Source organism: Pteropus medius, unplaced genomic scaffold (genome assembly GCF_902729225.1).
Source record: "Pteropus medius unplaced genomic scaffold, Ma_sr-lr_union100, whole genome shotgun sequence".
Classification (NCBI taxonomy): Eukaryota; Metazoa; Chordata; class Mammalia; order Chiroptera; family Pteropodidae; genus Pteropus; species Pteropus medius.
The window spans coordinates 323,685-337,727 of record NW_024341372.1 but is presented as its reverse complement, the minus strand read 5'-3'; the positions used below and the strand labels follow the sequence as shown (position 1 = coordinate 337,727).

The following is a 14,043-nucleotide window of genomic DNA, read 5'->3' as shown; positions in this document are numbered from 1 at the left end:
GAGCACCAGTGCAGGTTCGCCTGTGCAGGGGGGCACCAGGGACTTACAGGGGAAAACTATGTTGTCGGAGTGAGGGCCGAGGCAAGACTCGCTTTGCATAAAAGTGCCAGTGGTATCCATTGTTGCTCTGTAGAGCCCTGCCTGCTCCCAGTATGTGGACACAGTGCCACCATAGCTGAGACATCATGAAACTGGATAACAGAGGTCGCTCAACCTAGAGGATTCCCTGAAACTCCACGTCCCCCAATTCACTGCCCCACACAAGCCACATCCAGATGTGTCCTCGATGACTCAGGTGCTCTTTGCTGAGCAGTGCCTAGACTCACACTGGTGGCAGCTAGTCTTGGTTTCTGGTGTGGCCTTTTGAGGCAATTGTAAGTACAGCATCGGTGGATTGTTTGCTGAATCTTAATAGGTGGCCCTGAAGGAGCACAGGCTAGGGCTAAATTTGGGACTGCAGTTGAATCCCTCTCAGGACTGTGCCACTGGACATCGACCACACAAAGCCACACTAATAAGACCAGGATACTTAAGAGCTTTGCTTAGTACATAGAAACAGACACAAAAAGGCAGCCAAAATGGGAAGACAAAGGAGCAGAAACCACATGAGAGAACAGAACAGAGATCCAGGAAAAATGGAGTCAAGCAACCTAACAGATGCAGAGTTCAAAATACTGGTTATAATGATGCTCAGTGAACTTATGGGAAGCGTAGATGAATTCAGTGAGAACTTCAACAAAAATAAAAAACATAAAAATTGAAATGGAAATTATAAAAGGGAACAAGTCATAAATGAAGAACCCGTTATCTGAGATGAGAAGTATATTAAATGGAAAAAAAAAACAGAGTGAATAACGAAGAGGATCAAATGACCTATATAGAGAATGGGAAAGCCAAAGACACTCAATCAGAATGGCAAGAAAAAAGAAGCCAAGACTATAATAATAATTTAAGGAACCTATGGGACAGTATTAAAGGTAAAAATATCCATGTCATAGGGATATCTGAAGGAAAACAAGATGTTGAAGAGCTATTTGAAGAAATAATGATGGAAAACTTCCCTAACCTGGTGAAGGAAATAGACATACAACCCCAGGAAGCTCAGAGAGTCTCAAAAACCAGGAACCCAAAGAGGACTACACCAAGACACATCATAATTAAAATGCCAAAGGTTAAATACAAAGAGAGAATCTTAAAACAGCAGAGAAAAGCAGTTAGTTACCTACAAGGGAGCACCCATAAGACTGGCAGCTGATTTCTCAAAAGAAACTATGCAGGACAGAAGGGCTTAGCACAAAATATTCAAAGTGATGAAATCTCATGATCTACAACCAATAATACGTTATCCTGTAAAGCTATCAGGATAAAGGACAGATAAAGAGAATCTTAGACAAAAATAAGCTAAAGGAATTTATCATTGCCAAGCCAGTATTACAGGAAATGTTGAAGGGACTTCTTTAAGAAGAAAAAATATGTATCACAAACAGGAATAAAGAATGATAATAACTACATTTCTATCACCAAGTACCTCGAGTGGAAAAGAATTATGTGCTCCATCCAAAAGACAGAGTGGCTGAATGAATAACACAGGACCCCTACATATGCTGCCTACAAGAGACTCACTTCTGATTAAGATACATGTAGACTAAAATGAAGGGGATGGAAAAAGATATTTCTTTGATAGACCTAGAAAGTATTGCACTGACTGAAATGAGTCAGATAGAGAAAGACAAACATCACATGATTTCATGTACATGTGGAATTTAAAGAACAAAATCATCATCAACAACGACAACAACAAAAGCATAAATAAACTCATAGGTACAGAGAATATTTAGAGAGATACTAGATAGGAGGGGGATAAGGGGACAAAAAAAGGCAGGGGGATTAAGAGATACAAATGGATAGTTGCAGAATAGACATGGAGATGTAGCACGTAGCATGGAGAAGAAGGTTATGATGTAGTAAATATGTAATGGGAAGAAAGATACTAGATTTAGTGGGGTGATTGCTTTGAGAATTATCCGTATCTCTAATCGCTATGCTATACAACTGAAACTGATATATTATTGTATGCCGACTATGAAAAAATATCATTGAAATGTACAATGTAAATACAAGCAACTAATTATCTATATTTCAATAAAATGGGGAGAAAAGAAAACAGCAATGACACCAAAAGTTGCTGACATTTGCTCAGTGCTTGACCAGGCACTTTTCAATTCTCTCATATTTTCTTTACAATAATTCTAGGTGAGAAGAAAGACAGAGAGTACTAGCCATATTTTACAGATAAGAAAACTGAGTACTAGAGAGAGGAAGTGGCTTTTCTAAGCTCTCCTAGCTAGAATAGTGGCAGAATGAGGGCTCTGACCAGTGATGAGCTGGAATCTGGCTTGTACTAGCTCTCAAGATTCAATTGTATGTTTCCTTTCCAACTCCACATTCAATGATGTCACATTTGTGGCTTGAAATCATCCATGGTGAGAGTATATCACAGAAATTGGTGAGTGCTCTAAATTCAGCCTTCGTGGGAAGGGAGATAGTTGTTAAACATTAACCAGCATAGCACTGGCTCCTTTTGGTGCCTTTAGCAAATAGCTGTTAAGATGGCTTCATGAAGCTGATGTCAGTAGTCTTGATCATAAACTGATAGTTTAACTCTGATTTGAGTATTATTTTAGCATGATAAAAATATTTGTATCACACCCAACATAAATTATTTTATCTTTACCTAAACCCAATGCAGAAGTTAAAACAAGTAAATTCTTGGGCCCAAAGAAATTTGTAGACTTTCTCAGTCATAAATCAACATGACAAAACTAAGAAAAGAACTACAATGCATCTCTGAGACCCCACATTGGCTATTCACTGACAGAGTAACATTAATTAGGGAATAGGCTACCATTGATTAGAGATTGAAAAAAGATAAAAATTTCTTTCTTTCTCACATAATACTCTAGGGGTATGGGACCAGTCCATAGGAAAATGATTCAGCTATGGGAAGTAATATAGAGACCTAAGTTTCCTCTTTATTATTGTTCTACCATCCCTTAGGATGCAGGGGTTGTCTTTATTCACACGGTTACAGCTGGCTCACCAGTATTTTTGCATATAAACCTGAAAGAAAGGGAAAGAATAGAAGACAAGGACCAGCAATTTCTTTTTAAGAAATAATCCTAAAGTTACACGACATCACTCCACCCATATCCAAATGTCCAGAACATAGTCACAAGGCTGCAACTAGCTTCAGGGGAAGGTGGGAAATGATTTTTAACTGGGTGTTATGTGCTCAGTTTACTAAAAGGAAGAAGGGCAGACTATATCCTGGTGCCTTCATCATTCTCTCAGATGCCTGGTTCCATGGGCCAGGTAGTATACTAATACCTTTATCCCTTTTTTTCCAGGACAATGAAGGAGATTATGCAACTGTGCTGAACTGGGATGAGATCAAGAGTCAGAAGCGCCTGGAAATTCACTCCTGGCCACATGGAATCATGGCTTTAGGGTAAGTACAGTACTTAGGAATATAAAGTCAGGGGAGAGATGCACATATATGATTCCAATCCAGTGTCAGTAAAAGGTATGTTACCTAAGTGGTGATGTCTCCCTCTCACAGGTCCTCAGGATATGGGTGTACCTTTTCACCTTAGTAATGAGAGACATCATACCAGATACTCCCCAGAAGCCACAGAACTTCTAGCCATTATATCCAAAGCCCTCACCTTTTAAAATTATTCTAACAACATTTGAAACTGCTCAGAAGATAGATTAACCAAGGTTAAAATTTGAATTAATGGGTATTGAGAGGGGATACTTCAAGACTGTTTATATCAATCATGTATTCATATATTTAACTCTTACTATGTGCCAGAACCTGAGGATGCACAAAGAAATAAGACAATCTCTGTGTTCAAGGAACTTAAACTATAGATTGTAATAATCTGTTTGTATTCTAGTCCTTTCTACTGCTCTGAAAATGCTTTTCATTGTTTTCCCAGGCTCGCAGAAGGCCTGTTTCCACATCCAGAATGTGGGTTCTCTAAATGAATGGGTTATACTATGTATTTTCCTGACCTCCAATTATAGCTCCTCTACCATAAAGAGTGTTCAATCAGAGACTGACTCCCAGTACTCTTTTAGGCACATGACACACATTGATTCATTGATTTATTCACTCACTTATTTAGCAAATATTTATTGAACATCTATTTTGTGCTAGGTGCTATTGTAGTGCTGGGAACACATCTGGAAAAAGAAGAGCAGGAAAGAGTATTACATGAGATAATATCTTTGAGGTATGGAAGGACAAGATTATTAGGCTTTATGAATTTAAGATTTTACTCTCAGTGAGATGAGCAGTCATTGGAGGGTTTAGAACTGTGAGGTGCCATGATATGACTTGTGTTTTAAAAGGATCACTCTGTCCTGGCCACTGTGAATAATGCTGCTATGAATATCGGTATGAAAATATATTTTCAAATATAGGATTTCAAGTCTTTGGAGTAAATACCCAATAGAGGGATTGCTAGATCACATAGTAGATCAATTCTTAGTTTCTTGAGGAACTCCATACCGTTTTTCATAGTGGCTGTACCAATTTGCATTCCCACCAGCAGTGTATGAAGGCTCCTATTTCTTTGCATCCTCTCCAGCATTTGCTATTACTTGTCTTGTTGATTATAGCTATTCTAATAGGTGTGAGATGGTATCTCATTGTGGTTTTGATTTGCATTTCCCTAATAGCTAGTGATGTTGAGCATCTTTTCAAATATTCGTTGACCATTTGCATATCCTCTAGGGAGAAGTGTCTGTTCAGGTCCTTTGCCCACTTTTTGATTGGAATGTTTGGTTTTTTGTTGGTGGTGCTATTGAGTTGTATGAGTTCTTTGTATATTTTGGATATTAGGCCCTTATCGGAGGCATTGCTTGCAAATATATTTTCCCATTCGGATGGTTCTATCTTTACCTAGCAGATGGTTTCTATCCTGTGCAGAAGTTTTTTTTGTTTGATGTAGTCCCATTCATTTATTTTAGCTTTTATTTCCCTTGTCATAGAGGTAAAATTCACAAAATCCTCTTTAAGTCCAAGGTCCTTGAGTTTAGTTCCTATGTTTTTTTCTAAGCATTTTATTGTTTCAGGTCTTACATTCAAGTCCTTAATTCATCTGAGTTCATTTTGGTGTGTGGTGATAGACAACAGTCTAGTTTCATTCTTTTGCAAGTGGCTTTCCAGTTTTCCCAGCACCATTTATTGAAGAGGTTTTCCTTCCTTCACTGTATGTTTTTGGCTTTTTCGTCAAAAATTACTTCCCAATAAAAAAATATTGGTTTACTTCTGGACTCTTGATTCTGTTCCACTGGTCCATGTATCTGTTTTTCTGCCAATACCATGCTGTGATTACTGTTGCTTTGTAGTGTAATTGGAAGTCAGGCAGAGTAACACCTCCAGCCTCATTCTTTTTACTCAAGCTGGGTTTGGCAAATCAGGGCCTTTTGTGCTTCCATACAGATCTGATGATATTTTGTTCTATTTCTTTAAAAAATGCCAATGGAATTTTGATGGGGATTGCATTAAATCTGTATAATGCTTTAGGTAATATGGTCATTTTAATTATGATGATTCTTCCAATCCAAAAACATGAAATATTTTTCCATTTTTTTATCTTCTTTGATGTCTCTTAATAGGGTCTTGTAATTTTCATTATATAGGTCCTTCACATGTTTCGTTAAATTTATTCCTAGGTGTTTTATTCTTTTCGTTGCAATTGCGAAAGGAATTTTTTTTTACACTTCTTTTTTGACACCTTGTTATTAGAGTATAGGAATGCTATGGATTTTTGAACATTGATTTTTTATCCAGAAACTTTACTGTACTTGTTTATTGTTTCTAGTAGTGTTCTTGTGGAGTCTTCAGGGTTTTCTATATAGAGAATCACGTTATCCGCAAATAGTGACAGTTTGACTTCTTCATTTCCTATTCGGATGCCTTTTATATCTTTCTCTTGTCTGATTGCACTCGCTAGGACCTCCAATGTTATAATGAATAAGAGTGACAATAGTGCACAGCTTTGCCTTGTTCCTGATCTTAGAGGGAAGGTTTTTAGTTTTTCACCATTAAGTATAATGTTGGCTGAGGGTTTGTCATATATGGCCTTTATTATAAGGTACATTCCTTCTATACCAATTTTGTTAAGTGTTTTGATCATAAATGGATGCTGTATCTTGTTGAAGGTTTTTTCTTCATCTATCGATATGATCATATGATTCTTATTTTTTAATTTGTTTGTGTGGTGTATCACATTATCGATTTGCGTATGTCGAACCATCCCTGTGCCTCTGGGATGAAGCCCACTTGATCATGGTATATTATCTTTTTTATATGTTGCTGTATTCAGTTCGCCAGTATGTTATTCATTATTTTTTTCATCTGTGTTCATGAGAGGTATTGGTCTAAAGGTTTTTGTGTGTGTGTTACCTTTACCAGGTTTTGGTATCAGAGTAATATTGGCCTCATAAAATGAGTTGTGAAGTATTACCTCCTCTTCGATCTTTGGAAGAGTTTGAGGAGAATAAGTATTAAATCTTCTTTGAATGTTTGGTAGAATTCACTGGTGAAGCCATCTGGTCTTGTACTTTTACTTTTTGGTAGGTTTTGATGATTGTTTCAATTTCCATACTACTGATCTGTCTATTTAGACTTTCCAATTCTTGATTCAGTCTAGGAAAGTTGTATTTTTCTAAGTACTGATCCATTTCTTCTTGCTTATTAAATTTGATGTTATATACTTTTTCATAGTATTCTTGTATGATCCTTTGTATTTCTGCGGTGTCTGTCATAACATTTTTCTTTTTTTCTGCCATTGTGATTGAGTGCTCTTGTCTCCCCCATCCTCTGTATAGGCCATTCGATCCTTTTTTTTATTCACTCTGTTTATTTAATTTAATATACTTTCACCTCAGATAATATGTTCATTTCTGACTGGTTCACTTTTATAATTTCCATTTCCCTTTTTATGTTTTTTATCTCTTTGCTAAAGTTCTCATGGAATTCATCTACACTTCTCCTAAGTTCATTGAGCATCTTTATAACTAGTGTTTTGAACTTCTCACCTGTTAGATTTGTTGACACCTTTATTCCTGGACCTCTATTTTGTTCTCTCATATGGTTTCTGCTTCTTTGTCTTCCCATTTTGGCTGCCTTTCTGTGTTTTTTTCTATGTACTAAGCAAAGTTCCTAAGTCTCCCAATCTTATCAGTGTGGATTTGTGAAGTAGGTGTCCAGTGGCACAGTCCTGAGAGGGGTTCAGCTGCAGGCCAAATTTAGCCCAAGCCTGTGCCCCTCCAGGGCCACCTGTTAAGATTCAGCAAGCAATTCACAGATGCTGTGCTTATAGTTGCCTCAAAAGCCATACCAGAAACTGAGGCCAGGTTTTCCAGTGTAAATCTCAGCAAGAAGCACCTGACTCCCTGAGGATATACCTGGGTGGCTTGCGTGGGGCAGCAAGTTGGGGGAGGTGGGGTTTCAGGGTGTCCTCTGGGCAAGTGACCTCTGTTATTCAGTTTGATGATGTCACGGCTATGGCAGCACTGTGTCAGGTATACAGTGGAGAGGGCTTAACAGGGAACAATGGATACTACCAGCACCTCTGTACTGAGTAAGTCTCGTCTAACCTCTCACTCCAGCAATGTCTCCTTGTAAGTCCCTGGTGCCCCCTGCACACAGCCAAATCAGCACTGGTGCTCAGAGTGAACAGGTTCGTCACCGCGAAAATCTGCTTGCGGACATGGCCCCTTTAAGGGGAGTCTGCCACTGCCGCTGCTGCAACCTCCATCTCACTCAGCTGCTGGAGACCTGGCAGCCCCGTGTCCTAGCCCCGTTGTACCTTCTGCCATTGCAGGGTGATTTCTTGGATTTCTCTCTAGTCATATGGCTTGTTCCTTACAATTTTTCCTTGCTGCTGCTCCTTGTTTAAGTCGCAGGTTTGATTTGGTCGCCAGAGGGATGAACAGAGCCTCTATTATCTGTGCCATTTTTTTTTCTCTCTCTCCAGTTCACTACTATCTTATTTAGGATTTTTGCATCTGTGTTCATGAGAGATATTGTTCTGTAGTTTTCTTTTTTTATGTGTTACCTTTACTAGGTTTTGGTGTCAGGGTAATGTTGGCCTCATAAAATGAATTAGGAAGTATTGCCACCTCTTTGACATTTTGGAAGAGTTTGAGGAGAATAGGTATTAAGTGTTCTTTGAATGTTTGGTAGAATTCACAGGTGAAGCCATCTGGTCCGGGACTTTTACTTTTTGGTAAGTTTTTCATGATTGCTTCAATTTCCATATTTCTGATCGATCTATTTAGATTTTTCAGTTCTTCTTGATTCATTCTAGGAAGGTTATATATTTCTAAGAACTTTTCCATTTCTTCTAGGTTACTAAAATTGGTGTTATATATTTTTCATAGTATTCTTGTTTGATCTTTTGTATTTTGGCAATGTCTGTCATAAATTTCCCTCTTTTATCCCTGATTTTTTTTATTTGTGTCCTTTCTCTTTTTTCTTTAGTGAGTCTAGCCAAGGATTTGTTAATTTTATTAAACTTCTCAAAGAACCAGCTCTTTGTTATGTTTATTTTTGCTAGCATTTTTTTAATTCTCAATTTCATTTAGTTCTGCTCTAATTTTGAATATTTCTTTCCTTCTATTGATTTTAAGCTTCATTTGTTCTTCTTTATAGGTTTTTTTAAGATAGAGTGCTAGGTTTTTTATTTGGGCTTGTTCTTATTTTTGGAGATAGGCCTGTAATGATATAAACTTTACTCTTATGATTGCTTTTGCTGTGTTCCAAAGTTTTGACATGTTGGGCTATCACTGTCATTCGATTCTGTGTATCTCTTGGTCTCTCTTTTTATTTCTTTTCTGAGCCAGTAATTATTTAGTAGTATGTTGTTTAATTACCATGTTTTTATGGTTCTTCCCGCTTTCTTTTTACAGTTGATCTCCAGCTTCGAGGCATTATGATCAGAAAATATGTTTGATATGATTTCAAACCTCATATCTGTTGAGGCTATCTCTGTGTCCCAGTATGTGGTCAATCCTTGAGAATGTTCCATGTGCACTAGAGAAGAATGTATAAACAGCTGTTTTGGTATGAAAGGCTTTGTCAATGTCAATTATGTCTAGTTGTTCTAATGTGTCTTTTAAGAATGTTATTTCCTTATTGATTTTCTGTTTGGATGATCTGTCCATATTCGACAGTGAGTTATTTAGGTCCCTTACTATGATAATGCATTGGACTCTTTCTCCCTTTAGTTCTATTAGTAATTGCTTTACATATTTCGTGGTTCTCTGGGAGCATAGATATTAATAATTGCTATGTCTTCTTGATGTATGATTACCTTTATCATTATGAAGTGTCCCTCAGTATCTTTATTTACCTTTTTCTTTATTTTGAAGTTTATTTTGTCTGATATTAGTACTACTACTTCCACTTTTCTCTGAATGTCATTTGCTTGAAATATCATTTTCCACTCTTTACTTTGAGTCTATATGTGTCTTTGGAACTGAGATGTGTGTCCTGGAGGCAGCATATAGTTGGTTTTTGTTTTCTGATCCAGTCTTCAACTCTGAGCCTTTTGATTGGTGAGTTTAGTCCATTTACAATTAGAGCAATTATTAAAATATGAGGTTTTTCTATAGCCATTTTATCTTTTGCTTTCTGGTAGCTTGGTGTTTCCAATGTTTTCTTGTCCTTGTGTTTCTCTGGTTTTTTTTTTTTTGTTGTTGTTGTTGTTTTCAAATTGGTTGGGTTTTGTGGATTGTTCCTATGGTTATATATACACAGTAGTCTATTTTCTTCTGCACGTGCCTTATCTCCATTCCCCTTTTTGAATTTGTATTTTTGATTCCTCCCCTTTTTTTTGTTATCGTTGTCTCAAATTTTCTCTATATATGCTGAACATCACTCCTATCTTGCAATAGCAATTCTCTTCTTAGTGTTTATGATACCCTTTCTTGCAATTCTCTTCTTATTGTTTATGATACCCTTTCTTGCTAAGAGTTGCACTATGTTTTTGTCTGCCTGCTAGTCACCTTAATCATAGTTATGTATTTTCTTGTCATTTCATTTCAGGCGGGCTGAATCCTTCAGTTTTTCCTATAATGCAGGCCTCATAGTGGAGAATTCCCTCAATTTCTATATTTCTGTAAATGTCTTTATTTCTACTTCATATCTAAAGGAGAGCTTGCTGGATATATTATTATTGGCCAGTAATTCCTTTCATTTAATAGTTTGAATATTTGGTTCCACTCTTTTCTTTCTTGTAAGTTTGTGTTGAGAAACTGAAGATAGTCTGATGGGTTTTCCTTTATAGATTAGTGTTCTTTTCCCTGGCTGCTTCGAGAATTCTTTCTTTGTCATTAATTTTTGATAATTTTAATATAGTGTGTCATGGAGAATTCTTTTTTGGGTCAAGATAATTGAGTATTCTGTTAGCTTCTTGGATTCGAAGTTCCAGTTCATTCTTTAGATTTGGGAAATTCTTGTCAGCTATTTATCTGAATATGCTCTCTGATCCCTTCCCCTCTTCTTCTGTAATACTCATCATTCTTATGTTGCCTTTCCTGATGCCATCAGCTAGTTCTTGTTAATCTCTTTCATTATTTTTCAGTATAGGTCTCTCTTTTCTTCATTCTGAATCATTTCTAGAATTCTGTCTTTGGTATCACTGATCCATTCCTCCATTTGGTCAATTCTGTTGCCTAAGCTTGCTATTTTATTCTTCATCTCTTTTAGTGTGTTCTTCATCTCCAGAAGTTCTATTTGGTTCTTTCTTTGGGTTTCAATCTCTTTTCTAAAAAAACTCATTATGCTGGTATTGTTTTTTCCCTCAACTCCTGTAACCATTGTTCTGAGTTATTTTTGATCTGATTGTGATTTTTTCAGAAGTACAGTCCTCAATTCTCTGTCCTTTAGGTTGTATATTTCTTTGTCTTTAACCTTATTTTCTAGAGATTTTTTCTTTCTTTTTCTGAGCTGCCTTGTCACTTTGGTTGTTCATGGTGTTTGATGGACTCTTTCTTTGCCTGGGCATTAATGGGAGTGTATTCTGCTTTCCCACCTCCCCCAGAAAGATTTATTATATAAAGGTCTCTCTTTAGCCTGCTGATAAGAAGGCATTTTTCTTTTGATTTCCAGTAAGTGGCATCAAAGCCTCTTGGATCCCTGCTTTGAGACTCGGTTATGCCTTTTTTTCTTTATGAATATTCAATCACAATTGCTACCCTGGGTCTCAGTCCCTGTAAGTGTTAGCAACAGTCTCAGTAGCGTTTACCAAAATACCCCTGCAGCTCTGTAGTTGGAGGGTGGGAGTTGTTGCTAATCTCTGTGCCTAAGCCTTGTACTTCTCAACTGCCACTGCTAAGACCCAGCTGTTGCCCCTCTACCATTAGTTCCCATTCCACTTTCTACCTTGATCCATGGGCTTTGCTGAGTGGAGCTCACAGATCCTTCAGGCAGGGCTGTTTGGGAAACCATCTCAATTTCTTCCCTCCCCTTCCTCCTGCAGAAAGCTCTGGCTGCGAGAGGCAGCCGTTTGTTCCTCCCAGTCTATGCTTCAGACTCCCACAGTTCTGACCTCTAGAAGCTCTTACGTGCAGATCACACACTCAGATGTGCTTGTGTGCAGGTTGGGTGTTATTTGGTGAGTTATTTGTTAGTTTTTGATGTTCAGCTTATTGCTATTTCAAGGGAAGAGATCTGGGAACATCTCTTACTCTGCCAAGCTTCTGACTTCACTCCTCTATACTACTTTCTTACACCATATACAAGGACAAACTCAAAATGGCTTAAAGTCTTAAATGTCAGACCAAAAACCATAAAACTCCTAGAGAAAATCATAGGGAGAAAACTCTTTGACATTGCTCATAGTAATATTTTTGTTAATATGCCTTCTTGAGCAAGAAAAACAAAAGCAAAAATAAACAAATGGAACTACATTAAACTAATTTTTTTGCAAAGTGAAGAAAAATAACAACAAAATGAAAAGACAACCTGCTGAATGGTAGAAGATATTCACCAATGATAGATCCAATAAGAGGTTAATAATATCCAAAATATGTAAAGACCTTATACAACTTAACATCTAAAAATAAAAATTTGATTAAAAATGGACAGAGGACCTGAATAGGCATTTCTCCAAAGCGGACATACACATGGTTAATAGGCATATGAAAAGATGCTCAACATCACTAATCATCAGAAAAATGCAAGTTAAAACCACAAGGAAATATCACCTCATATGTGTCAGAATAGGTATCATCAATAAATCAACAAACAGCAAGTATTGGCAAGGATATGAAGAAAGGGAACCCTTGTGCACTGTTAGTGAGATTGCAAATTGGTGCATTCACTATGGAAAATGATATGGAGGTTCCTCAAGAATTAAAAATAGATAAGGATAAAGGGGTTCAATTATATGGTGACAGAAATATTAAATTTAACTTTGGGTGGTGAATACACAATGCAATATACATACAATGTATTTTTGAATTGTACATTGAAACCTATATAATTTTATTAATCAATGCACCCCAATAATTTTTTTTCAACTTCCAGTATCATTTATTTTTTCCTAGAATCTGGATACAATTAACTGTAACAAGACAGTGCTCAATACTATTTAATCCTCATTTTAGGACCTTTATAAACTACCTCAGTATTTTTAAATGTGAGAATTCACGTTCCAGTAACTGGAAAACTAAAATTTGACATATCAATAAATTTACTTATTGCTGCAACTACACAAAATTTCATTTTTGCCAACACATTGACTTTATTACAGAATTTGGCCTTTGTAAACTAGCTTGCACATAAACTAAGTTACTCTGTGTATCTGTTGTGACCTATAAAGTGTTGCACCAACCGACCTCTCCCATAGCTTTTTACTATGTAAACAGATGATTCCTCCCCTTAAGTTGAAAAACTCTAAGTTCCTACCCAGAAAAAAATAAGTTAACCCAGAATTATCAAATTCTAACATTTCAGCAGATGTAATATCAGAAATAGATTATGGGCAACTCTTTTATGTCTTTCACTGAAGTAATACTGTAGGAAATTACAATGTTGACCAAAATAACACACAGGTTTCTTATTAAACTTTGTTTTAATGGAGTCTTAGTATTCTGTGACAGACTTTTGATCAAGTTGTTTCCATTTAAAAGTACTGATTTTAAAACTAATAACTTAAGAAACTGCCACACACACACAAAAACTAAATAGTACACAAAACATTCTTCTTTCCTTTTGAAGCTTTTACAATGCATTGTAATCATTAACCAGTCTTTTACTATTAAACTTAAATGGCCAATAGAGACAAACAGTTCTGAGATCATTCTTCCACCACTGATTAAGACTGGGGTAACAGGTATTGGAGATAATATCTATTCAACCTTCTGAGCTTTCTGAGAAGACTTGGTGATTTTGCCATCTCCAGTTGCCTTCTTGTCCACTGCTTTGATGACATCCACAGCAACTTTCTGTCTCATGTCATAAACAGCAAAATGACCCAGAGGAGTCTAATTAGAGAAGTGCTCAACACACATGGACTTACCAAGAAACATATCAACAATGGCAGCATCACCAGATTTCAAAAACATTGGGCCATCTTCCAGTTTTTCCCCAGAATGACAATCTTCTTCCTCAGGTCAGCAAATTTTAAATGATGTGAGCTGTGTGAAAATCCAGCACAGGTGCATATCTGGCACTGATTTGTCCTGGATGGTTCAGGGTAATCACCTGAGCCATGAAGCCAGCTGCTTTCACTGGTGGGTTGTTTTTGCTGTCACCAGCCACATTGGCATGATGAACATCTTTGACAGACACATTCATGTCATTGAAGCCTACATTGTCCCCAGGAAGAGCTTCACTCAAAGCGTCATGGTATACTTCAACAAATTTTACTTCAGTTGTAATGTTCACTGGAGCAAAGATGACCACCATTCCAGGTGTGAGAACACCAGCCTCCACCCAACCTACAGAGACAGTATTAA

General features: G+C 37.0%; 1 protein-coding gene across 2 annotated transcripts in view; it reads left to right on the top strand.

Moving 5' to 3' along the window:
* The window catches only part of LOC120592792 (vascular endothelial growth factor receptor kdr-like), a 309,580-nt gene that overhangs the window by 209,780 nt on the left and 85,757 nt on the right, over positions 1-14,043 (top strand). For both annotated transcript variants that reach the window (XM_039850483.1, XM_039850476.1), the window contains exon 31: positions 3,408-3,508. In XM_039850483.1, the coding sequence (XP_039706417.1) occupies positions 3,408-3,508 (101 nt within the window). The remainder of the gene's footprint in view (positions 1-3,407; positions 3,509-14,043) is intronic.